This window comes from Salvelinus alpinus, chromosome 6 (assembly GCF_045679555.1).
Source record: "Salvelinus alpinus chromosome 6, SLU_Salpinus.1, whole genome shotgun sequence".
Taxonomy (NCBI): domain Eukaryota; kingdom Metazoa; phylum Chordata; class Actinopteri; order Salmoniformes; family Salmonidae; genus Salvelinus; species Salvelinus alpinus.
Genome location: NC_092091.1, coordinates 18566742 through 18594238, shown reverse-complemented (window position 1 = coordinate 18594238; position 27497 = coordinate 18566742). Strand labels below are relative to the sequence as shown.

The 27497-nt window shown below is 44.5% G+C and overlaps 2 protein-coding genes across 3 annotated transcripts in view; one reads left to right on the top strand and one right to left on the bottom strand.

Moving 5' to 3' along the window:
- Positions 1–19: 19 nt before the first annotated feature.
- adck2 (aarF domain containing kinase 2) lies at positions 20–9378 on the bottom strand. The gene is made up of 7 exons (XM_071405691.1): positions 8361–9378; positions 2684–2830; positions 2449–2577; positions 1552–1647; positions 1165–1419; positions 825–1007; positions 20–651 (listed from the first exon to the last, which is right to left on the bottom strand). The coding sequence occupies exons 1-7, from the start codon at positions 9246–9248 to the stop codon at positions 511–513; spliced, it is 1839 nt and encodes a 612-aa protein (XP_071261792.1). The 5' UTR covers positions 9249–9378; the 3' UTR covers positions 20–510.
- Positions 9379–11691: 2313 nt separating this feature from the next.
- LOC139578285 (DENN domain-containing protein 2A-like) overlaps positions 11692–27497 on the top strand; it is a 53412-nt gene continuing 37606 nt past the window's right edge. For both annotated transcript variants that reach the window (XM_071405686.1, XM_071405685.1), the window contains exon 1: positions 11692–12040. The gene's annotated coding sequence lies outside the window, so the exon portion shown is untranslated. The remainder of the gene's footprint in view (positions 12041–27497) is intronic.

Sequence of the window (27497 nt, the reverse complement as noted above, 5' to 3'; positions counted from 1 at the left end):
GGATTGTCACTAATTCAGATATGTTAACTCACTTCTATTTTATTCAATGAAAAAATTGTCTGTAGTGCGCACAAATTATTTTTTTTTTTTTACACGGAAATCACATGGGCATTTAAGTATAAATGATGACTTACAATTAATCTGACCAGCATGTAAGGTAAGGAACAGTTTACCAGGGTAGTAATTAAGATGTTTGGATACCTTAAATCAAGCAATGATTCACATTTCACAGGTAAAAAGTACACACTACAAGGTATATTCAGTCAGTCACTAATGTAGCATGCGGAGGGCCAGGATTTTTTACAGACCATGTGACCAGGAAATACTCTGGGCCCTAAATATGAGATATCCATGGCTGTGTTTGAGAGCATCAATTCTGCTGACTGACCAACAAATCACCTTGCATCATACATATGCTTTGTAGATACGTCAGTCTGCTCAGTCGGTGATGCTCTCAAACACTGCCTATTTCTGTGTTGCTCAGATGTAGTGGTATGTGGGTAAGGGGAGTCAGAGGAGGGAGGCAGCGTTCTTGAGCAGCAGAGGCTTGGCCAGCTCCAGTATGTCCAGGTTAGGGTCCAGAGACCTCCCCAGCCCCTCCAGCACCATGATGGCAAACACAATGGACGCAAAGTTACTCTCCAACTTCACCTGATTGAGGAGCAAACAAACCACAAGGTCAACAGCAGTCTTGGTAACAGACTCATATACTGTACATTCAGTAAATTAAGTCAATGTGAGATATCTAGCCATGACTATTGATATTACAGAAAAGGTTGGTGGTTTTGAAACTAGACTGTCACTCCAGGACTGGTTTTATTTACCTTGTGGGTGATGAGCAATCCAAAGACTCTGGATAGCAAATCAGTTACTTGGACCTTCCCCAGTGAGAGAGTGTTGCTGAGGGCATGGTCCACCAGCTCTGCCATCTCCTTCTTGAACCGTGGCACGTCCTGGCACTCGTTGGTCCTGGCATGGTTCAGGATCAGCTCTGCCACCTGTTCCCCCTAAACATAACAGCTATGGATGTTAGAAGCTCATGACATCATTGGATACCCCATCACAATACTCAAGGCAAGTGAGAAGCCTCATAAACCCTCTTTGGCCTACTCTGGAGCTTCTAGGGGAAGTTCTAAATTCATGTTTGTGTGTGGTGCGTCTCACCTGTCGTCGCACCACGGCGGTGAACACGGCTCTGAAGTTCCTACGATCTCTGTCGTTGAGCTGTGCCACAATGCCAGCGTCCAGCAGCACCAGCTGCAGAGGGGCCGGGGCCGGCCTCATGCTCACCACCACTGTGTCGCACAGGTCCGTCAGGGTGACCCTTTCCTGGGGGTCGTTGTCCCCTCCACCCCCACTACGTTGGACCAGGATGTTACCCGGGTGCAGGTCCGCATGCACAAAGTTATCCACAAACACCTATACAAACAGGAGGATACGGAGCTGGTAAGCTTGATTCAATGTTAAGAAAGAAGAAGGTATATGAAGGATTTCAAATATGTATTTCCAGTTGCAAATGTCACAATGAGGGACATGCTTAGGCCCTCTCACCATCTTGAGAAGTGTCTCCACTCCCATCCTGGCAATTCTCTGTTTCACCTTTAGAGGGACCTCAGGTCTCAGGTAGTTGGAGATGGGCTCACTCTCCTGAAACAGTAAACAGGTTACTTATTCAATAGCGATGGTTAAGTTGTCACTTTCGACTAATATCATTCATTTGATTCAGTAATGCCCAGAGCAAGCAGTACCCACTACTGGCAAACGATGAACTGAAAACTTACACAGAAAACTCGTTCACTATAGGGGGCTTATTGGAGCTGACATTTGTGACTGAGACTTGTAAAAGTGTGCTTTAAACAACTGGCATTTGTGCCTGCTAGACATACAAATAAAATGATTTATTTGCGCCCGCAACTTGACTAGATTGTGAATGACTCATGACGGAATGCAATTGCTTGACTGGCGTGAGAGTGATAAGCACAATATCGCTTGAACTGTAGCAGCCCCCCCAAACAATTAGTTCTCGAGTTCAAGTTTGTTGAGCAGAGACGGTGTATGTTTTGGTTCTACAACGCTGTGTCCATCACAATCCATAATCAATCAATTGCATTCATTCTAGCACCATGTGATCAACAATCAGTTGTAAGCATGTCTTCATTCTCTATGATGCCTGCAGCATGATCTATTTTTCTACGTGCACATATGATAGACAGTTGTTGGTCAGAGCACGTCGTCTGGAGCCGCTGAGCCGGAGGAGCGTGTATTAATCCTGCTGTAGGACTCATTGTGGCAAGCAGGCCAAAACGTGACACTTGACTCAGTAAAAAGAGTCGTTTGAACTGCGCATCACTATTATTCAACCTCTCCCATAGATGTTTTACTGGTGTTGTGTCATTACTTTCTTCTATTCATATTTGGCATTGTGGTGAAGGTGCCGTCTCAACTCACCTCAAAGGTTTCCACTAAAATGGACCTGGTGACAAATGGTCGAAGAGGAGTTGGGAACTTGACAAAATCAACATCCTTGAAATTCTCCCGGAATCTTTCGATGTTATTGGCTTCAAACCGCAGGTCAATCTGCAATAAAACAGGATATTCAATCCCTAAAAACTGCCCTTGAAATAGATAAAACCTACAGCTATTCAATTGGCACTCAAAGTGTGTGTGTACTGGAGTTGTCTACCTGTTTGGTCATGAGCACCTCAAACTCCTCCACTATCTCAGGCAGGCTGAGCCATTTGAATCCAGGCAGACAGTTGATGAGCCAGCTGCCTGCCCTCATTAGTAGCATGTCAATCTCTACCTGTCTCCTGATCCCTGGATGAAGCACCTGGACAGAGAGAAGAGGAGGAGATGAAGAAAGAGGAGGGCATTTATTGCATGTTGTTTCCTAACAAAATCATGTCCCATATATAATAAGTACATTTGAGTACAGATATGCAGTTATTGGCACCTCATAACATTTAACGAATTCCCTGCCTGTGACTTTTAGCACACCATCTCAATGTCACAGCCCTCTCTCAGGGACACAAACTCTGTAACTTTCAAACTCCTGCAGTAGGCTCCCCTTCCACTCTAGAGCCTAGGCTATGGGTAGTAAACTGGCATTCCATGTCAATTCAGACCCCCCCCCCACCCACCCCAATCTGAGATTGTGCTGAAATTGTTTCTGTAGTTAGAAACAGATAAGATTAGCATTCCTGAAACATTATTTTGTTTAGTTGTAATTTGATCTCTGAGAAATTAAGCTAATTGATTGCATCCAAATGATCTCTTAAATTATTTGGATTCACATAATATTCAAATATAGTACCCAAAATCTGATTTGAACCAACATTTTTTCCTACCTGAGTAAGACCTGAGGAATCCAATAAAATGGTCAAAAGCCATACAGTATCAGTTCTCTATATCTGACAAGTAATATGGAGCTGCGGCTTGGAGTATTGCTTTTTCATCCTATGTAATGTATTCCCTGTGAATCTAGTGTTGTTTTTTTCCCCTGTTCAATTAACCATTGCATTCGCTTGCATTAACCATAAATGAGTGTGGAAGTACCAGGTTTTGCCCACTAGATGCCGCAGTCGCTGCTATTGCCATAGCTTTATCAATGTTGCTGGTCTCTTGTGTTTTTAAATAAATAACATTTTATTTGCAACTTTAGTTAGAAAACCAATAGCTTTTGCTCATGACAAAAATAAATTGTGTGGTCATCCTCAAGTCAGTCCTCCATGAAAGCAATTGCTTGACATCATGGGAAAATCAAAAGAAATCAGCCAAGACCTCAGAAAAAAATGGAGACCTCCACAAGTCTGGTTCATCCTTGGGAGCAATTTCAAATGCCTGAAGGTACCACGTTCATTTTTACAAACAATAGTACTCAAGTATAAACACCATGGGACCACGCAGCCGTCATACCGCTCAGGAAGGATACGCGTTCGGTCTCCTAGAGATGAACGTACTTTGGTGCGAAAAGTGCAAATCAATCCCAGAACAAGAGAAAAGGACCTTGTGAAGATGCTGGAGGAAACAGGTACAAAAGTATCTATATCCACAGTAAAACGAGTCATATATCGACATAACCTGAAAGGCCGCTCAGCAAGGAAGAAGCCACTGCTCCAAAACCGCCATAAAAAAGCCAAACTACGGTTTGCAACTGCACATGGGGACAAAGATCGTACTTTTTGGAGAAATGTCCTCTGGTCTGATGAAACAAAAAAATAATTGTTTGGCCATAATGACCATCGTTATGTTTGGAGGAAAAAGGGGGAGGCTTGCAAGCCGAAGAACAACATTCCAACCGTAAAACACGGGGTGGCAGCATCATGTTGTGGGGGTGCTTTGCTGCAGGAGGGACTGGTGCACTTCACAAAATAGATGGCATCATGAGGCAGGAAGATTATGTGGATACATTGAAGCAACATCTCAAGACATCAGTCAGGAAGTTAAAGCTTGGTCGCAAATGGGTCTTCCAAATGGACAATGACCCCAAGCATACTTCCAAAGTTGTGGCAAAATGGCTTAAGGACAACAAAGTCAAGGTATTGGAGTGGCCATCACAAAGCCCTGACATTAATCCTATAGAAAATTTGTGGACAGAACTGAAAAAGCGTGTGCGAGCAAGGAGGCCTACAAACCTGACTCAGTTACACCAGCTCTGTCAGGAGGAATGGGCCAAAACTCACCCAACTTATTGTGGGAAGCTTGTGGAAGGCTAGCCGAAATGTTTGACCCAAGTTAAACAATTTAAAGGCAATGCTACCGAATACTAATTGAGTGTATGTAAACTTCTGACCCACTGGGAATGTGATGAAATAAATAAAAGCTGAAATATATAACTCTACTATTATTCCTACATTTCACATTCTTAAAATAAAGTGGTGATCCTAACTGACCTAAGGGAATTTTTACAAGGATTAAATGTCAGGAATTGTGAAAAACTGAGTTTAAATGTATTTGGCTAAGCTGTATGTAAACTTCCGACTTCAACTGTATACTACTTGTCAGACATAGATAACTGATACTGTATACTGGTGGTTGGGGATGGGTGTGGGGGGGTCTGTGGGTGGCATTTGACCATGTCATTGGATTCTTCATTTCTTACTCATTGTTAGGAACAATATTGTCCAAATTGGATGTTAGGTACTAGATTTACAATTATATGAATCCAATCAATTAAAATAGCCAATTTGGGTGCAATCAATTAGATCCAATGATATTTCAACAAAATATTGTTTCAGGAATGCTAATCCTTTCTGTTTCTAACGACAGAAGCAATGGCACAAGTAACCTACATATCATTACATACACACAAACTATCTTGGTCAAATAGGGCATTGTGCCATGAGGTGTTGCTTTATCTGTTTTGTTAAACCAGGTTTGCTGTTCATTTGAGCAATATGAGATGGAAGGGAGTTTCATGCAATAATGGCTCTATATAATACTGTACACTTTCTTGAATTTGTTCTGGATTTGGGGACTGAAAAGACCCCTGGTGGCATGTCTGGTTGGGTAAGTGTGTGTGTCAGAGCTGTGTGTAAGTTGACTATGCTCATATTGCTCAATTTGGAATTTGCAACACGTTTCTTAAAAAAGGAAGTGATCTTGAGGCGTCATTACAGACAAGGCTTCGATCCCAGGCTATGTCACAACCGGCCGTGACCGGGAGTCCCATAAGGCAGCGCACAATTGGCCCAGCGTCGTCCGGCTTAGGGGAGGATTTGGCCGGGGGTACTTTACTTGGCTCTAGCAACTCCTTGTGGTGGGCCGGGCGCCTGGAGGCTGACTTCGGTCGTCAGTTGAACAGTGTTTCCACCGACACATTGGTGCAGCTTGCTTCCGGGTTAAGCGGTGTTAAGAAGCGCGGTTTGGCGGATCATGTTTCGGAGGACACATGACTCGACCTTCGCCTCTCCCGAGCCCGTTGGGGAGTTGCAGCGATGAGACAGGATCGGAATTAGATTGCAAATGAATATCACAAAATTGGGGAGAATAAGGGGGTAAAAAAAGAAGTGATGCAGTCAGCCTCTCCTCAACACAAATGTTGTATGCTGCCTTTATGTATAGCTGTATTGTAATATGTGCAAAGAGCATACAGTGCATTCGGAAAGCAGGCCCCTTGAATTTTTCCACATCGTTAAATTACAGCCTTATTTTAAAATGAATTACATTTATTTTTTCCTCATCAATCTACACACAATACCCCATAATGACAAAGCGAAAACAGGTTTTTAGAATTTTTGCACATGTAAAAAAATTAACACAGAAATACCTTATTTACGCCTCCCGGGTGGCGCATTGGTCTAAGGCACTGCATCGCAGTGCTAGCTGTGCCACCAGAGACTCTGGGTTCAAGCCCAGGCTCTGTCGCAGCCGGCCGCGACCAGGAGGTCCATGGGGCGACGCACAATTGGCCTAGCGTTGTCCGGGTAAGGGAGGGTTTGGCCGGTAGGGATATCCTTGTCTCATCGCGCATTAGCGACTCCTGTGGCGGGCTGGGCGCAGTGCACGCTTACCATGTCGCTAGGTGTACGGCGTTTCCTCCGACACATTGGTACGGCTGGCTTCCGGGTTGGATGCGAGCTGTGTTAAGAAGCAGTGCGGCTTGATTGGGTTGTGTTTCGGAGGACGCATGGCTCTCGACCTTCGTCTCTCCCGAGCCCGTACGGGAGTTGTAGCGATGAGACAAGACAGTAACTACTAATAATTGGATACCACGAAATTGGGGAGCAAAAGAGGGTTAAAAAATATAATAATAATAAAAAATTTAAATAAATACCTTATTTACAAAAGTATTCAGACCCTTTGCTATGAGACTCAAAATGGAGCTCAGGTGCATCCTGTTTCCATTTATCATCATTGAGATGTTTCTATAACTTGATTGGAGTCCACCAATTCAATTGATTGGACATGATTTGGAAAGGCACACACCTGTCTATAGTTGACAGCACATGTCGGAGCAAAAACCAAGCCATGAGGTCGAAGAAATTGTCCGTAGAGCTCCGAGACAGGATTGTGTCGAGGCACAGATCTGGGGGTACCAAAAAAATGTCTGCAGCATTATAGGTCCCCAAGAACACAGTGGTCTCAATCATTCTTAAATGGAAGATGTTTGGAACCACCAAGACTCTTCCTAGAGGTGTCCGCCCGGCCAAACTGAGCAATCGGGGCAGAAGGGCCTTGGTCAGGGAGGTGACCAAGAACCTGATGGTCACTGACAGAGCTCCAGAGTTCCTCTGTGGAGATGGGAGAACCTTCCAGAAGAACAACATTCTCTGAAACACTCCACCAATCAGGCCTTTATGGTAGAGTGGCCAGACGGAAGCACATGACAGCCCGCTTAGAGTTTGCCAAAAGGCAACTAAAGGACTTTCAGACCATGAGAAACAAGATTCTCTCGTCTGATGAAACCAAGATTGAACTCTTTGGCCTGAATATGTCTGGAGGTAACCTGGCACCATCCCTACGGTGAAGCATGGTGGTGGCAGCATCATGCTGTGTGGATATTTTTCAGCAGCAGTGACTGGGAGACTTGTCCGTATCGAGGGAAAGATGAACGGAGCAAAGTACAGAGAGATCCTTGATGAAAACCTGCTTAAGAGCGCTCAGGACCTCAGACTGGGGCGAAGGTTCACCTTCCAACAGGACAACGACCCTAAGCACACAGCCAAGACAACACAGGAGTGGCTTCGGGACAAGTCTCTGAATGTCCTCGAGTGGCCCAGCCAGAGCTCAGACTTAAACCCAATCGAACATGTCTGGAGAGACCTGAAAATAGCTGTGCAGCAACGCTCCCCATCCAACCTGACAGCGCTTGAGGAGAACAATGGGAGAAACCCCCCAAATACAGGTGTGCCAAGCTTGTAGCGTCGTACCCAAGCCTCAAGACTTTAATCGCTGCCAAAGGTGCTTCAACAAAGTACTGAGTAAAGTGTCTGAATACGTATGCAAATGTGATTTCAGTTTTTTATTTTTAATACATTTGCAAACATTTCTAAAAACCTATTTTTGCTTTGTCATTTTGGGGTATTGTGTGTAGACTGATAAATGTGAAAAAAGCAATGGAATCAATTTTAGAATAAGGCTGTAACGTAACGTGGAAAAAGTCAAGGGGTCTGAATACTTCCGAATGCACTGCATAGATTTCCATTCAGTCCTTCCCTTGTTAATAGCCTTGTTGCTCTACTTGTGCTGTCAGTTATCCATGTACATTCCCATTATGTCAATACAGTCCTCTGTTTGGAACACTTTGGAGGTTGCCTCGTCTCTCTAACAAGAGATAGTTGTCAATAAGCCACAGACCAGCTTATTCTGGAGGCTTCTCCCTCAAAAAAATGCTTTCCCTCATGTTGACTGATACCCACCTTAATAGCTACGGGAATCAGATGCTCTTTCTCTGTACCGTCCCCATTAGGGGCATATGTGTAGCTCCTCTCCCTGGTTTCATGATGGCCGTCGTCCTCCTCATCCTCTTTCTCCTTCCACAGCCCCCTAAGGGTCCCCAGGACACCCTTTAGTCCCAGGATCTCCCAGGCCTCCAGCATATCCTCTCTCTCCATCTCCTCCACCAGGGCCTGGAAGGCTGTGTCCTCCACGCTGTCCACCCTGGCCCATCCCCGGTACACCTGAGCCACGCATCCTGACCCCACAGGCTCCCTGCCCTCAAACACAAACAGCCTCCTCCAGCCCTCCCCGAATGCCCGGCGCAGACACTGCTTGGTGTGGGCCCAGGAGTGGGGACGCACACGCACGTGCAGCCTGGAAAAACATTCGCAGAAGTCCTGGGAGAAGATATCCCTGCGTGTGCTGGCCCACTGGCCCAGCTTAATGAAGGCAGGACCAGAGGTCTCAGTGACCCACAGCAGGGCATCCAGCCAGCGAGAGGCCCAGTAAGAGGAGAAGACAGTCAGAGGATAGAGCAACAGGAGCGGGCCGAACTTCAGGAGTAACACCAGGGCGCGCAGGCTGAGGCGCAGGAAGAACACCAGCTTGTGCACCTGGACTTTGGCTACAGACTTCCTGTCTGTAGTCTGGGGTGCCAGGGAGGCCTCTTGGCATCTTGCCATACAGGATATGGCATTCACTGCTCCCCAGCACAGCAGGGTGACTTTTGGCATCTGGGTTAAAATCTGGCCTCTTTTGACAAGACATGTTCTGGTGCTAGGTATGAGTCGGACTCTTACAGAACTTCCAACTCTATGGACGGTGTACCTTAGGTTTAAGAGGAAGCTTCTGGCACTCAATGCAGCCATAACTATGATGATAATATCGCTAACACTTAACTTAAAAAGTAGATTTGAAAAAGTCTAAAATTATAGATAAAACATTGTCCGCAAGTTTTCACAATAATGACTAAACATAGCTATTACGGTTTGGAAGTTATCCACATTACGGCTTCAAATGCTTTCAGATATTGATAATTGGCTTCCAATCATTGCCCCTTAGAACTGCTTGCTCACAATTCCACAGATGCGTCAAGCTGAGGACAGACATAGCCCACCTATGTCCTCTGAAAATATGTCCCACTGCAAATCAAGAAGAATTCCAAGTAAGTTCAACTAGCTAGTATCAAAGGCCTGCAAGGTATATTTTGACATTAATTTAAGGGGCTACAGTCGTTAGGCCTGGGCTATATAGCTGAACTGTGATACAGAGGCTTGCTTAGCTACGTTAGCTAGTTATTAGTAATATGACTAGTCTATTGCCATGTAAACACATATTACCTCAAAATGAGTACGTGACCAATCAAACCGTCATGTCCTTTCTTCAGTCAACATGCAGCACGCTCAACCCTAGCTAATATATTATCAAATCATTCAATAGAAGATATCAACCTCAACTAGCATGTATTTTCATTGTAAACATAATTGCAAAACAACCGGTAACTTCCGGGTGTTTACGTCACTTTACAGGGGTGTAATCATTAATCCAAATAGTTGCAAAAGTTTTATTTTGCAACAGTAACTAGCGTTTCTATTGGATAGGTTCATCAAACAGGGCGGGACCTAGCCGGATCTGTCCAATAGAAACGCTAGTTTTCGTTGCAACTGTTTGCAACTGTTTGGCGTAATGATTACACCCCAGATGCCGACGTCTTAAAGCTATAGGCACCTAATAACAAACCGGCCACATCCATATAATAATATAATGGGTTGGGGAAAAATCCTCGTGAGGTAATATGCTCCCGACATGATCAAGTTATTTCAATACATTAAGCTTAGTAGATACGTTTAAAAAAAACTTTTGATAAAATATATATGTTTTGTGCAGGAATTCACACATTCACTGTGCAGATGTTGGGTTGTCCAAAAGAGGGAGACAGAGGAGAAGGTGAGATACAGACAATGGTTTCAGTCCTTAGAATAGCTGTCCAAGTGTTTGCATTATCATTAGATCAATTATTTAATTGAACATGTTGTCATCGATAGGGCTTCATCTATCTAAAACTGATAGTATCATTCCTAGTCATGGTGCGTGTCTCTGGACAGACACATCCCAGCTGTTGAGTAGAGAGGACAAGGAAACGGGGATCTAGCCACACAAAAGTTAGGAGAAATGCCAAACAGATGTTATTGCCACCATCCTGTCCCCTCAGCCATTGATGGGGAAATACAGGCTTTTCAAATCTCTCCTGCACTTCAAAGGGAGAGGTCAGACCTTGGCCCTGAAGGTCACAGAGTTTGTTTCTCTGATTCTATGCCATGTTGGAGTCACTGATATTTGTGAAGGGTAGCCTAGGAAAGGGTAAGGTAGTCTAGTTCAACTCATTGAACTCTCTCAGTGAGAACCCAGGGAGACTATAACCACACCAGTGGAGGCTGCTGAGGGGGGGATGGAATAGAGTGAATGGAATGGTATCAACCACATGGAAACTACATCTTTGATGTGTTTGATTTCATTCCATTGACTCCATTCGAGCCATTATTGGGAGCTGTCTTCCCCTCAGCAGCCTCTGCTGAACCAAACAAGTAGTTATGTTTTACTGATACAATAAAAATACACTCCTATGCCTTTGTTAGCCTTAGATGTCATCAAAATGTCAGACTCACATCTAACTTATATTTTCACTCAATCTGTCACTCTTTTTTTTCTGAGAGTGGGAGTCTCACGTGTCAGTCATCTAGTGAGGGAACTATACATCTTTAAAACCATTAATTCACCTGTAATTACTGAATTACTGGAAGTCAACCAAAACATTGCCATCCCATGTTAGGGCAGAGGAACAACAGGCCATCTGTAGCTACCAAAACACATTGCATTAAACACATGTTGTTGCTCTGGTTTTATTGGGTGGTTTGTGGACTGGTCACTGGTCAGTAAATAAAAGCTACTATCCGAGATAAAGACAGTGGAGTGCAGGAAAGCCAGGCCCCCACTGTCCCCTCAGAGAGAGGAAGAGAGGCCCTTCAGAGCTTTTAATTGGCTCCCGGAGGAGGCCCTTATTTATGTTTTCAGTTATTCTCAGTTTTGCCCCTTCCTGCTCCATTCCTCTTTTGAGCAGGACACTCCGTTTCCCTGGAAACCAGGGCTTCATTCTCCCAGCCAGCTGCAGATTAGTTCAGCGGTGGGGGGGTTGGGGGTATGGGTTGAGTTGATGATGGAAATGGAGAGGAGGAGGGAGGGAGGTACTATAGGGAGGGAGGGAGAGAGGGAGGGGGCCATGAGAGGAGGGGTGGGAAAGTTTGAGAGAGAGAGAGGCAACATCATTGAAAGAGAAGATAGTCCGAGTGAGTGTTTGAGAGAGAATAACTGAAAACATTTTGGCTGAAAGGGGAGGGACTGCCTAGTCCTTTTTCAAACAAGTTTGTGGAGAAACTTGGAGAAGCTCTTTGGCTGCTTGGAAAGAAGAGGCAAGGGGCTATGCTAAGTGAGAGAGCAGCTTGGAGGCAGGGGTAGGGGTGTAAAACCGAAGGAGAAAGGGGATAAAGGACATTTTGATCTAAAGGAAATCATGCGAATGAATGCTGCCTCATCCAGTGTCAGATTTCACAAAATGAGAAACCAGTGCAAGAGCACTTCTACAGGGCTCATCCAGCTGAGAAAGGTATGGCAAAATAAGCCTTTAAACAGTGTGTGTTAACTGTGTGTGAATGTGTTTTGGTTTGAGGGGGATTTCCTTTTGTACTTTCTGTGAATCTTTTTTTTTACTATGGGACTGAAACAGTAACATGCATATTTAATGTGTATTTATTGTAAGTTTGACTGTTTTGTATATGTTGAACTCCACACACTATGCACAGGTATAGTATCTTTGTGTCAGTTGTATGCTTACACATCAAAACAAATCAGAAAAATTTGCTAAACATTTTCATGGGATTAGTAACAGAATAAAATAACAATAACGATACTATACAAGGAGTACCGGTACTGAGTCAATGTGCTGGGGGTACGAGGTAATTGAGGTAATATTATGTACATGTAGGTGGGGGTAAAAGTGACTAGGCAATCAGGATAGATAATAAACAGAGTAGCAGCAGAGTGCTGCGTGCGTGCGTGCGTGCGTGCGTGCGTGCGTGCGTGCGTGCGTGCGTGCGTGTGTGTGTGTGTGTGTGTGTGTGGCGTCAATATGCAGAGTTCAGTGAGGGTGCATAGAGTCGGTGCAAGAGAGTCAATGCAAATAAAAAGGGGGTTCATGCAGATGTGGGTGTGTGCATGCTTGTGTGTGTGGCTGTGTGCAATGCATGCTTGTGTGTTTTCACATGTGCTTTTGTATATGTTTGTAGAGTACTTTGATAGCGGTCATTTCCATGTAAAAGTCCCCTTGAGCACCAACATGTAAAGTTCATATGAGCATGTCAAATGAAAGCTGTCTAATTTTTTTTTTTTTTAATTATTAAGGCATATATAAAAATATATATAAAATGTTCCATCCTAGAAATGAAGAATAAGCAAGGGCGTTGATTTCTTGTCAAACAGATGAAAAGGGGGTCTTAGAAAACATCTTCCAGAAAAACCAATCATAGACGTCTATGTTTCACAAGTTTGGACAGCACAGTACAGTACAGTACAATACAGTACAGCTACCTGCCCCAATGCATAGGGCCAACTGTAAAGTTTGGTAGAGGAGGAATGATGGTCTGGGGCTGTTTTTCATGGTTCGGCTTAGGCCCCTTAGTTCCGGTGAAGGGACATTTTAACACTACAGCATGCAATGACATTCTAGACGATTCTGTGCTTCCAACTTTGTGTCAACAGTTTGGGGAAGGCCCTTTCCTATTTCAGCATGACAATGCCCCCGTGCACAAAGCGAGGTCCATACAGAAATGGTTTGTCGAGATCGGTGTGGAAGAACTTGACTGGCCTGCACAGAGCCCTGTCCTCAACTCCATCAAAAACCTTTGGGTTGAATTGGAATGCAGACTGTGAGCCAGGCCTAATCGCCCAACGTTAGTGCCTGACCTTTACCTCAATCATGACAATGTCGGTTAGTGGAAATAAAAGTATAGGGTTTGTCGCTGGCAATACATTACATATATAAAGAAAAGTAGACGGAAAACGTCTTGGTTTGAAAGATGTACGAGAGACATAGAAAGCTCTGTGTGATGTCATGTCGTACAGTTTACCAGGAACCTCTCCAGAGTTTTTACAGGACATACCTTTAAAAGACAGCTATCAATCATCATCTTAAATTCTATTAGGTTTTGACCTCCCCCAGGTCCTCACTAATTCCTACTGCGCAATGTTCCATATGCTTTTCTATGTTCCTTCATAAACAACAGGATTTTTGTGGGACATTGACAACTGGAGTTCCATCAGACATCTCATGAGTCTTCCCATTGGGCACAGAAGACAATTCAACGTCTAGTTTACGTTGGTTCAACCAGTGTGTGCCCAGTGGGTTGCTCTTTTGTGGTGATGATAGCTACTTTGATATTTCAAAGGTCTTGATTAGCTCTTTAGTTAATTAAACCAGGAGTTCTGTACTGCAGGGCACTTTTGTACTGTTTCAAGGGTGTCTTTTGTTCTGTGGTGAGAAGTACTGTAGACCATTAGCGAGAGAGAGTCTGTTTTTCTGTTTTGGATTGTAACATAATATTTTTAATTTGCTAGTTAGCAGAAGTTTTTATCCAGAGCGACATACAGTCATGCATGCATACATTTTAAGTATGGGTCCCAGGAATCAAACCCACTATCCTGGCGTTACAAGTGCCATGCTCTACCAACTGAGCTACAGAGGTCATGGTACTAAATTACCTATAATCCTATAGTAAGACAGGACTGTTGGGGAGCAAGAACCTGTTATTTGTTGTTATCAGACATACTGCGCTGTTTGATTGGAAGGGCTGTTAACATTCTCTGGAGTGGAGAGAGAATAGCAGGATGACTGCTATGTGGCGCAATGCTGCTTCCCTTTGTAGATTTGGGTTTTACCAGCCAGACACTTACTCAATCTCTCTCTCTCTGTCACACACACACACACACACACACACACACACACACACACACACACACACACACACACACACACACACACACACACACACACACACACTCACACTCACACGTACGTATTGAGAATGTTTTCTCAATACGCAGCGACATTGTAAACCTCTTTTTCAAGGAACTCAAAAGACAGATGTTTAATATCGTGTCAACTGTGTCATATGTCACAATTGAATCCTAGCTGGTTTGTGAAACCATCTTGTATTGGATAAATGGATCTCTGTGTATCACGTGTTGAGTCATAACAGTGCTGGGCCAAAAGTCATAAATTGTTATCATCGGTGCCCACTGGGACTTAGTCAATGACAGAGCAAGCTGTCTCTTCGCAAGCAGTAGGGTTATGCGATGCATTTATAGTGTATGTGTGACATGTCCCCTCTCACCAGAGGTCCATTATTCTGAGTTTAGAACAGTGACAGCAGGTCTCTGAGCAGGACACAGTCATATCGCCCCCTTACAGGAACCTACTGGGGCCCACAGACTGCTGCCATGGACAAGCTGCTGTGGTTACCATGGCGACACAGTCAGAATGTGTCCTGCGGTGTTAGTGAAGGAATTCCTGATGTGCTCTGGTGTATTGTCTGAGAGGTAGGACGAGCCCAAAGCTTTAGTCATTATCTGTCGCCCACACTCACCATACACATACATGCATGCAGGCATGCACTCACGCATGCACACACACACACACCATCCAAGACCATATCAAAATACTGTTAGGACAGCGTAGCCTGTTAAGTTCCACAGCGACTCGGTGCCTCAGTGCTGTGTTGAAACGTGCAGTAAAAGGAAGACAGACTGTGGCTGTGGGGAAATTGGTGCTGTGATTTCAATTAGATCATTTAACAAGACATGACAGCCAATATCGCTTCCCTGCTGTTTTGTTTGCATAGAGTAACTACAGTACATTATAGTAGTGTAGCGTAACCTACCAGGGGAAAGAAGGCAGAGTCAGGTACGTCTGTACCGCATCCTGTTAGATGTGGGGTAGAAGAGCTAACCAGTCATAATGTGGCCCATCCAAACCCCAATGTTGTTGGCTGGCTCTGGGTAACTCTGCAGCCTGTGTGTCTACTGACAGTGTCTCACACACACATGTGCGGACACACACACACACACACACTTTTTTTCCTGGGCTTCAGTCCCTTTCGCCACCACCGCCATAGAGGGAGAATTAGAGTATTGGGCACGTTCTTGTTTGGAAGGAATGTGTGTGTTTGGAAGCAGAACTGGCAACTTTACCCAGAGGGTCGTTCTCGTGTGGCTACACCAAGGACACAGCTTGTTGACTTTGGCTGCTGTGGCAATGCTCTGCGCTGGGCTCACAGTAAAGGTGGAAAATATTACAGAGCATTTTGTATTTCTTATTCTATGTATAATAAAACATGTAGCCTACTTTCGGCTCTCAGTTGTTCCAACTACTACAATTAATGGAATATACCATCTTGTTTGGAGAATAGGGGGCATCTTAAGTTATTATTTTTTGACACAATTTGTAGCACTTTCCACTCCAATGTTTAAGTTAAAAGATCCAAATAAACCAAATATAATGTAAATCTTCTACTTTAAAACAACAAAAAACATCAAACAGAAACTGTTGAAAAGAATGCTGCTGACAATTACAGATCCACTGTTTGATGAGAATTCAAAGAATGTCTGGAGATTCACCCAGGTGTAACACCTTAATGAGCGTGGCTTTAGTAGTCTAGCCAGTAGACACACACTGCAGATTGGCACCTTTGATCATGCCTTTGATCGCTTGCAGTGTCTGTCTGTATCCAACAAGATCACACTACCTGCTGCACAACTATTTTGTTTCAGTTTTCTATGAGTTCTCTTTTGGCTTACACTCTGTGTTGTGTTTTATTTAGGTTTTGTCTCTCTTGAGTTCTCTCTTGGCTTAAGCTCACAGTTGCTGGTCTTTGGGTGTGTAGGGATCAAAATCATCTGCTCTGCTGCGCTTTGTCTCCAGAAGACCATTTTCCCAAGCTCTCACCTCGCACCAGCCCTCTGGAAGCAGCCAGGGAATTATAAAAATTGGTTCTGCACAGGCGTGCGGAGTGGGAATGGGATGGGATCGGGAATTCTGCTGGGAATTCTCAGGCGGAACCCCAGAAATGTGGACGAAATTAGTCAGTGAGCTCATCTGGGAGAGACTGTGGCTAGGAGGAGAAAACTGATCCTGGACCAGAGAACAAGTGAAGAAGTTCCAATGCACCATATACACTGTTGAAGGGATATGCAGGACTATATCAGGTCTAATTGATTGGCCGTAGTGAGAACTAGCAGCAAGGGGTTTATGTCGGTAGTGTTCTAGTTTCAAAGTAACACAACTCATTTCAAGAGACAACAGTTCATTGTTAATAAAACTTGTTTTTCCATCAGCTGTTTGATCTTGGGTTAGAGTATTGAATAGCACATTTCCTTTGTGGAGCAGTTGGGTCTTCCAACAATAGGTACTAGCATTATCTGAAATATAAGACATGTTTCTCACGCCTCTCATTGTGGTTGAGGGCAGGTGAAACCTCATTTAGCTTCATCGGGTGTGTGAGTTGCATATTTTCTGTTGCTGCATAGCGTATCCCACCCCTTGTGAAACCTATATCCACAGCCTCAGCTCCACACAGGAAACTCACAGCCAGGAGCACTTCCATAACTTCCAACGCTGCTTTTATTTGGCAAGCCCTTTAGTTAATGGCCTGACCGTCACTGGGTGACTTTTTTTTACAGCACTATGAACTTTGCACTTTCACTTATATTATAGCTTGATGTATCCACAGCAAAGCATTGTGTTGCGCAATACTTTCTGATTGATGTTGTGCATCTAGAAAAGACAACTCTTGAGTAAGTCTGAACACAAGAGCAGGATTGGATTAACTAATGCAGCGTCAGACAAAGTTGTAGCTTTATTAAGAAGGCACTGCAGGTTTGGATCAGCTTATGCATGCCGAAGTTGTAACTAGATGTATTTAGAAAGAAATCTCGAATCCACTAAAGAATGCTAGAGTTGTAGGCGTAGGCTATTCAGTAGAGCAAGCTTGGATCATTTAATATAGGCCAGAGTCTGGTTTACAAGCACCTTCGTAGCGTTCAGTTCATCATCAGAACCTCTTCTAACGATGTATCTTTAGTAGCCGAGTTGTTTCCCAGAGTCTTCGTTAGTAACGTGGCTCTTAAAAACCTTTGCACTCTTAAAAAAAAGGGTTCCAAAATTGTTCTTCGCCTGTCCCCATAGGAGAACCCGTTTTGGTTCTACATAATAACCTCTGTAGAAATGGTTTTACATGGAACCCAAAAGGGTTGTACCTGGAACCAAAAAGGGTTCTACCTGCAAACAAAAAGAGTTCTCCTATGGGGACAGATTATGAACCAATTAATCAAATCAATCAAATGTATTTTTTAAGCGCTTTTTACATTAGCAGATGTCACAAAGTACTTATACAGAAACCCAGTCTAAAACCCCAAAGAGCAAGCAATGCAGATGTAGAAGCACAAGGTTTTAGATAGCACCTCTTTTTCTAAGAGTATATCTGTCTGACTGACTGCCGATAACTTCAGAACGAAGTTGACTACACATACAGTTGAAGTCGGAAGAATACATGCACTTAGGTTGGAGTCCTTAAAATTCCAACCACTCCACAAATGTATTGTTAACAAACTATAGTTTTGGCAAGTCAGTTAGGACATCTACTTTGTGCATGACACAAGTAATTTTTCCAACAATTGTTTACAGACAGATTATTTCACTCATAAATCACTGTATCACAATTCCAGTGGGTCAGAAATTTACATACACTAAGTTCACTGTGCCTTTAAACAGCTTGGAAAATTCCAGAAAATTATGTCATGGCTTTATAAGCTTCTGATAGGCTAATTGACATCATTTGAGTCAATTGTAGGTGTACCTGTGGATGTATTTCAAGGCCTACCTTCAAACTCAGTGCCTCTTTGCTTGACATCATGGGAAAATCAAAAGAAATCAGCCAAGACCCCGGAAAAAAAATTGGAGACCTCCACAAGTCTGGTTCATCCTTCGGAGCAATTTTAAAACGCCTGAAGGTACCACATTCATCTGTACAAACAATAGTACGCAAGTATAAACACCATGGGACCACGCAGCCGTCATGCCACTCAGGAAGGAGACGCGTTCTGTCTCCTAGAGATGAACGTACTTTGGTGCGAAAAGTGCAAATCAATCCCAGAACAACAGCAAAGGACCTTGTGAAGATGCTGGCAGAAACAGGTACAAAAGTATCTATATCCAATGTAAAACAAGTCCTATATCGACATGACCTGAAAGGCCGCTCAGCAAGGAAGAAGCCACTGCTCCAAAACCGCCATAAAAAAGCCAGACTACTGTTTGCAACTGCACATGGGGACAAAGATCGTACTTTTTGGAGAAATGTTCTCTGGTCTGATGAAACAAAAATAGAACTGTTTGGCCATAATGAACATCGTTATGTTTGGAGGAAAAATGAGGAGGCCTGCAAGCCAAAGAACACCATCCCAATCGTGAAGCACAGGGGTGGCAGCATCATGTTGTGGGGGTGCTTTGCTGCAGAAGGGACTGGTGCACTTCACAAAATACATGGCATCATGAGGCAGGAAAATTATGTGGATACATTGAAGCACCATCTCAAGACATCAGTCAGGAAGTTAAAGCTTGGTCGCAAATGGGTCTTCCAAATGGACAATGACCCTAAGCATACTTCCAAAGTTGTAGCAAAATGGCTTAAGGACAACAAAGTCAAGATATTGGAGTGGCCATCACAAAGCCCTGACCTCATCCTATAGGAAATGTGTGGGCAGAACTGAAAAAGTGTGTGCGAGCACGGAGGCCTACAAACCTGACATAAGTTACAGCAGCTCTGTCAGGAGGAATGAGCCAAAACTCACCAAACTTATTGTGGGAAGCTTGTGGAAGGCTCCCCGAAACGTTTGACCCAAGTTAAACAATTTAAAGGCAACGCTACCAAATACTAATTGAGCGTATGTGAACTTCTGATCCACTGGGAATGTGATGAAAGAAATAAAAGCTGAAATTAATAATTCTCTCAACTATTATTCTGACTGCATATTCTTAAAATAAAGTGGTGATGTCATGCCCTGACCTTAGAGATCCTTTTTATGTCTCTATTTTGGTTTGGTCAGGGCGTGAGTTGGGGTGGGCATTCTATGTTTTGTGTTTCAATGATTTTCTATGTTTTGGCCGGTTATGGTTCTCAATCAGGGACAGCTGTCTATCGTTGTCTCTGATTGGGAACCATACTTGGGTAGCCTTTTTTCCCACCTGTCTTTGTGGGAAGTTAACTTTGTTTGATGGCACATTGCCTTAAGCTTCACGGTTTGTTTTGGTATTGTTTATTGTTTTGTTGGCGACATCTACTATTAAAAGTATGTACGCTGACCACGCTGCACCTTGGTCCTCTTCTTACGACAGCCGTGACAGAACGTCCTACCACCAAAGGACCAAGCAGTGTGGTAGAGAGGACTCCTGGACATGGGAAGAGATCCTGCATGGTAAGGGACCCTGGAGGCAGGCTGGGGAGTATCGCCGTCCAAGGGAGGAACTGGAGGCAGCTAAGGCGGAGCGGAAGCGTTATTTGGGAACACCGCTGGCAAGGAAGCCAGAGAGGCAGCCCACACATTTTTCTGGGAGGGGGCACACAGGGAGTGTGGCTGAGTCAGGTTGGAGACCTGAGCCAACTCCCCGTGCTTACCGTGGCGAGCATGTGACTGTTCAGGCCCCGTGCTATGGGGTGATGCGCACTGTGTCTCGGTTGAGCATTCACAGGCCGGTGTGCTCGGTGCCAGTGTCCCGCATTTGCTGGGTGGAAGTGGGCATCCAGCCAGAAGAGACGGCCTCCAGCCCGGAGCCTCCAGAGACGGCCTCCAGCCCGGAGCCTCCACAGACGGCCTCCAGAGACGGCCTCCACAGACGGCCTCCGGCCCGGAGCCTCCAGCGACGTTCTCCAGTCCGGAGCCTCCAGCGACGTTCTCCAGTCCGGAGCCTCCAGAGACGTTCTCCAGTCCAGAGCCTCCAGCGACGGCCTCCAGTCCGGGGCCCGCAGCGAGGGTGCCCAGTCCGGGGCCCGCAGCGAGGGTGCCCAGTCCGGGGCCCGCAACGAGGGTGCCTAGTCCGGGGCCCGCAACGAGGATCCCCAGTCCGGTCCCCGCACCCGAGGTGCTACCAAAGTGGGGTGAGCCAGCGGTGGAGCGGGGTCTGCGTCCCGCACCTGAGCCGCTGCCGCAGATAGATGCCCACCCAGACCCTCCCCTATAGGTTTAGGTTTTTCGGCCGGAGTCCGCACATTTGGGGGGGGGGGGGTACTGTCACGCCCTGATCTTAACTGACCTAAGACAGGGAATTTTTACTATGATTAAATGTCAGGAATTGTGAAAAACTGAGTTTAAATGTATTTGGCTAAGGCGTATGTAAACCTTCGACTTCAACTGTACAAGTTGTCAAAGTATTTGCAATCATTACCAAAAAGGATAAAAGAAAGGATAAAATGGATAAAATTATGCTTCAAATGAAAACTGAAATGACTGACTTTTAAATATACTTAGGCTATATAGGCCCATGTAGCCTATTTCAATCATATTGAAATAAACTTTGTGTTCAATCAATTGAGTTCTAGTTTGTGGCTAGGCTACTGCCTGTCATCTTTGCCTCAATGTCTTTCATGATCAAATCAAAAGTTATTGGTCACATACACATGGTAAGCAGATGTTATTGCGAGTGTAGCGAAATGCTTATGCTTCTAGATCAGACAGTGCAGCAATATCTAACAGATAATAACAGGTCAACAATTCCACAACAAAACCTAATACACACAATCTAGTAAAGGAATGGGATAAGAAGCAGTGACAGAGCGGCTAAGATGCAATAGATAGTGTCGTGTCTTTGGCATCATTAAACTGAAGACTTATTTATCAAATAACTCTCTGTAATTATTATTATGCGATTAAACTGATTAATCATGTAACTGTAATTAACTAGGAAGTCGGGGCACCAAGGAAAATATTCAGATTACAAAGTTATAATTTCCTAATATAACTTTTCAGATATTTTCATATCTGATCAATTCATCTTCTTAATTAATGAATGATTTACTTTACCTCGCGTTAGTCTCATTCCAAACGTCGTAAATTGTTGGTTATCTGCACGAACCCAGTCTTCACTATGAGTCATCCATACATCAATTGTCTTAAATCATTTATTTATTACTAACTAAGTAATTCACAGAAATGCATAAACAAACAAACAAAGTAAATATGGTTACAAGAAATGATAGGAGAATGTTCCCTAGTGGGCTAAACCGGTATCGCGGCTTGGTGGACAAAAGGGGAAGTGGGGGTCAACTGAGATGAGACACTACAAAGTTGATAATTATAACAATTGAAATACTAATCCTTTGCACATGGACGCTCACTCATTCGGGAACAATTGCAATCAATATATATATTTACGCTCAGTGTGTCGTCTTGATCGCTGTTGAAAAGTTAGTTTCTGTTGGAGAGTTTCCGTCCTCTCTCTCTCTCTCTCTCTCGTGGTTAGAGTGGATAGTTCAGAGTGACATTCATTCGTGTTGTTGTAGAATGAGTGTTTCGGAGGTTGTCGTTCTTCGCGTTCAATGATACCGAATTCCTAGCTGCAGACTAGTAAATAATATCAAAGACTTGTTCTTATTCTGTCGGTATCGATAGTCTTAGAGTTTAACCACGTGGTATGGTTAAATGATTCAGCAGTCTGGTCTCAAACCTTGGCCCTCTCGTTATTGAGGTAAGCTGGTCTGGTGATAGAAAACCGATTTGATATTTGGGTTTTATTCGGAAGGGCCGAAAAATGGCTGTCCCAGGATGCCTGACCCTAACTGGGCTCATGGGCGGTCCTCTGATTTAGTTTAACTCAAAAGGGAATTGGAGTTTCCTTCATTAAACAGTCCAAAATCACATTACACAATTTTACAAACAGTATCATACTCACTCATTCATCTTATACAACAATTAGATGTAAACCTCATATCTGAGGCTATTATATAAACAGCGTTATGGTAATGTGGCTGCACCGTCTCCCATGAGCTTCTCCAAGTTGTAACAAACGGACCAGTTCGTAGCTGGATTCTTCACCCAATCTTCTCCGGAACGTAAACGTTGTTCGGACCTCAAGTTCTGTGAGGTGGAAGAAATTCCTTTGTTCTCTATGAAAGCTCACTCTGTCTCCTCATGCACACAGTATAGAGACAATCTCTTCCAGGAATTTACGACCTCTCTGACCACAGCAGCCTAGTTGTAGGGGGCAGGGAGAGGTAGGGAGAGGCAGGGAGAGGGGGATGGGGCTTGCTGTACCCAAAGAGGGCAACGTCATGACAATAGTATAGAATAGATAGTGTAGGATACAGTATACAGTATATCTATATGAGATGAGTAATGCGAGATATGTAAACATTCTTAAAGTGGCGTTATTAAAGTGACTAGTGTTCCATTTATTAAAGTGGCCAATGATATCAAGTCTGTAAGTAGACAGCCGCCTCTCTGTGCTAGTGATGGCTGTTTAACAATCTGATGGCATTGAGATAGAAGCTGTTTTTCAATCTCTCAGTCCCAGCTTTGATGCACCTGTACTGACCTCACATTCTGGATGGAAGCGGGGTGAACAGGCAGTTGCTCAGGTGGTTATTGTCCTTGATGATCTTTTTTGCCTTCCTGTGACAACGGGTGTTGTAGGTGTCCTGGAGGGCAGGTAGTTTCCCCCGGTGATACGTTGTGCAGACCGCACCACCCTCTGGAGAGCCCTGCGGTTGTGGGCGGTGCAGTTGCCGTACCAGGCGGTAAAACAGCCCGATTGGATGCTCTCAATTGTGCACCTGTAAAAGTTAGGATTTTTGATGACAAGCCACGTTTTTTAAGCCTCCTGAGGTTGAAGAGGCGCTGTTGCGCCTTCACCACACTGTCTGTGTGGGTGGACCATTTCAGTTTGTCTGTGATATGTACACCGAGGAACTTAAAACTTTCCACCTTCTCCACTGCTGTCCCATCAATGTGGATAGGGGGGTGCTCCCTTTGCTATTTCCTGAAGTCTACGATCATCTCTTCTGTTTTGCTAACATTGAGTGAGAGGTTATTTTCCTGAACCCACACTCCGAGAGCCCTCACCTCCTCCCTCGTAGGCTGTCTCGTCGTTGTTGGTAATCAAGCCTACCACTGTTGTGTCATCTGCAAACTTGATGATTGAGTTGGAGGCGTGCATGGCCACACAGTCGTGGGTGAACAGAAAGTACAGGAAGGGGATGAGAACGCACCCTTGTGGGGCCCCAGTGTTGAGGATCAGCGGGGTGGAGATGTTGTTTCCTAACTTCACCACCTGGGGGCGGCCTGTCAGGTAGTCCAGGACTCAATTGCACGGGGTGGGGTCGAGACCCAGCTTAATGATGAGTTTGGAGGGTACTATACTATTGAATGCTGAGCTGTAGTCAATGAACAGCATTCTTACATAGGTATTCCTCTTGTCCAGGTGGGATAGGGCAGTGTGCAGTGGAATGGTGATTGCTTCGTCTGTGGACCTATTGGGGAGGTAAGCAAATTGAAGTGGGTCTAGGGTAACAGGTAGGGTGGAGGTGATATGATCCTTGACTAGTCTCTCAAAGCACGTCATGATGACAGAAGTGAGTGCTACGGGGTGATAGTCATTTAGTTCAGTTACCTTTGCTTTCTTGGGAATGATGGTGGCCATCTTGAAGCATGTGGGGAAAGGCAGACTGGGATATGGATTGATTGAATATGTCCGTAAACACCAGCCAGCCAGCTGGTCTGCGCATGCTCTGAGGACGCGGCTAGGGATGCCGTCTGGGCCGGCAGCCTTGCGAGGGTTAACATGTTTAAATATTTTACTCACGTCGGCCACGGAGAAGGAGTGCCCACAGTCTTTGGTAGCGGGCCGCGTCAGTGGCACTGTATTATCCTCAAAGCGGGCAAAGAAGGTGTTTGTTTGTCTGGAAGCAAGACGTAGATGTCCGCGACGGGGCTGGTTTTCTGTTTGTAATCCGTGATTGTCTGTAGACCCTGCCACATATATGTCTCGTGTTTGAGCCGTTGAATTGCGACTCCACTTGGACTCTATACTGACACTTTGCTTGTTTGATTGCCTTATGGAGGGAATAGCTACACTGTTTATATTCAGCCATATTCCCAGTTGTCTTGCCATGATTAAATGCGGTGGAACGTGCTTTCAGTTTAGCACAAATGCTGCCATCCATCCACGGTTTCTAGTTAGGGAAGGTTTTAATAGTCACAGTGGGTACAACATCTCCTATAACTCTTCCTTATTAACTCGCTCACCGAGTCAGCGTATACGTCAATGTTATTCTCTGAGGCTACCCGGAACACATCCCAGTCCACATGATCGAAACAATCTTGAAGCGTGGAATCCGATTGGTCAGACCAGCATTGGATAGACCTAAGCGCGGCGCTTCCTGTTTTAGTTTCTGCCTATATTAAGGGAGCAACAAGATGGAGTCATGATCAGATTTGCCAAAAAGAGGGTGGGGGAGGGCCTTGTATGCATCGCGGAAGTTAGAGTGTGTTACTCGCTCGTGTACTGCATTCGATATGCTGATAGAATTTAGGGAGCCTTGTTCTCAAATTAGTTCTCCAATTATAATCCTCAGCTACAATAAATGCAGCCTCGGGATATATGGTTTCCAGTTTGCATAAAGTCCAGTGAAGTTCCTTGAGGGCCATCTTAGTCTTGGTTTGAGGGTTGATAAACACTGCTGTGACAATAACCGAGGAGAGTTCTCTTGGGAGATAATACAGTAGGCATTTGATTGTGAGGAATTCTAGGTCAGGTGAACAAAAGGACTTCAGTTCCTGTATGTTGTCACGATTACACCATGAGTCGTTAATCATGAAACATATACCCCCACCCTTCTACTTACCGGAGAGATGTTTATTCTGATTTTGTCTTAGCGAATTAAACAGTTTTTTTTGCTGAATTCCTGGGGGCAAAAAAAATCCCTTCCTGGCCAGTTTTGGCCTGCGGGCTGCCTGTTTTCGACCCTTGCTCTAGAAGCTGATCCATCATCAGTATTGTGGAATAATTCTAATGTTAAGGTAAGATTTGAATGGAGAAAGCTGATCCGAGAGCAGCGCTGCTTTTCTTTCGATCCTATCACTATCTATACATCGTCTAACAACGCACTTAGCGAACATTCTTTCTATGTGCTTGTTTGGGAAACACTCTAAACACGCTCTGGTACAATCATTATAACCCTTAAATTACATTGCAACTGGGAAACGAGGGCCAGATTTGTAGCAAGCTAGATGTACTCAGTAGAGCAGGCTTTGGGATTGGCTGGCATTGGCTGTGGTCAGTGGAGCCAGGAGGGTAATTGATAGCAGACTGGGATGAGTGAGGAGCAGCACATGCAGGAGTCTCTGCCTGCAAGGAGGAGGGGAATACAGGCCTGTAGAGGAGGGGATGGAGGGAGTGTGTAGGAGTGTGATCCAGATGGGTTGAATAGGGATCGTTTACTTCTCTGCTTCTCTCTCTCACCAATTCATCTTCCTCTCCTTCTCTTGTTTTCTCTTCCATTCTCTTGCTATTCTCTGTTCTGTCTCTTTACCCTTGTTCTGTTCCTCTTGTCACCTCTCCTCTTCTCCTCTGCTCTCAAGGTTACTCTTTCCATTTTGGATGGGGGTATGAAATAATTTCACTATTCGAAAAGTATAATTCATTTTTGTCTGATATCTGGATATTTGAAATAGATGTGTTTTTTTAAACATAGCTAAGTTTTTAACCTGAGCACTGCTGCACGAGGGAGAGGCTGGTGCTCTATTGCTGCAGCTGGCGGTGGTTATATAGGGTGGTGTGTGTAGCGAGCAGACGGAGGGAGAACCAAGACTAGCTAACTTTGCCACAGCCAAGACTAGCTAACTTGTAGCCACCACAATGTTATTTGTCATCTCATATAGCATAGCCTGTCTTAACTGGAGAACCCTAGAGAAGCTAGCTAACTAAGCTAACCAACTATAGCTAGTTAGGCTAAATGAGGCCACATGCTGTGCTTTCTCCCCAAACCCATTCAGATAGCCTACTCCTTCTCATTTTGCTAACTTTTAATTCCGTAATTTTATTCCATCGTGCATTGCATTAGTGAACTCTCACTTCACTTGCTACACATTGAGCCTCTTTGCCACGCTTATTGGCAAACATAAACAAATTAAATTAAATTAAAGTTTATTTGTCACGTCCGCCGAATACAACAGGTGTAGACCTTACAGTGAAATGCTTACTTACTGGCTCTAACCAATAGTGCAAAAAAGGTATGAGGTGAACAATAGGTAGGTAAAGAAATAAAACAACAGTAAAAAGACATGCTATATACAGTAGCGAGGCTATAAAAGTAGCGAGGCTACATACAGACACCGGTTAGTCAGGCTGATTGAGGTAGTATGTACATGTAGATATGGTTAAAGTGACTATGCATATATGTTGAACAGAGAGTAGCAGTAGCGTAAAAGAGGGGTTGGCGGGTGGTGGGTGGCGGGTGGCGGGACAAAATGCAGATAGCCCGGTTAGCCAATGTGCGGGAGCACTGGTTGGTCGGCCCAACTGAGGTAGTATGTACATGAATGTATAGTTAAAGTGACTATGCATATATGATAAGCAGAGAGTAGCAGCAGCATAAAAAGAGGGGTTAGGGGGCACACAATGCAAATAGTCCAGGTAGCCATTTGATTACCTGTTCAGGAGTCTTATGGCTTGGGGGTAAAATCTGTTGAGAAGCATTTTGTCCTAGACTTGGCACTCCGGTATCGCTTGCCATGCGATAGTAGAGAGAACAGTCTATGACTGGGGTGGCTGGGGTCTTTGACAATTTTTAGGGCCTTCCTCTGACACTGCCTGGTAAAGAGGTCCTGGATGGCAGGACCTCTTTACCACTACCCTCTGTAGTGCCTTGCGGTCAGAGGCTGAGCAATTGCCGAACCAGGCAGTGATGCAACCAGTCAGGATGCTCTCGATGTTGCAGCTGTAGAACATTTTGAGGATCTCAGGA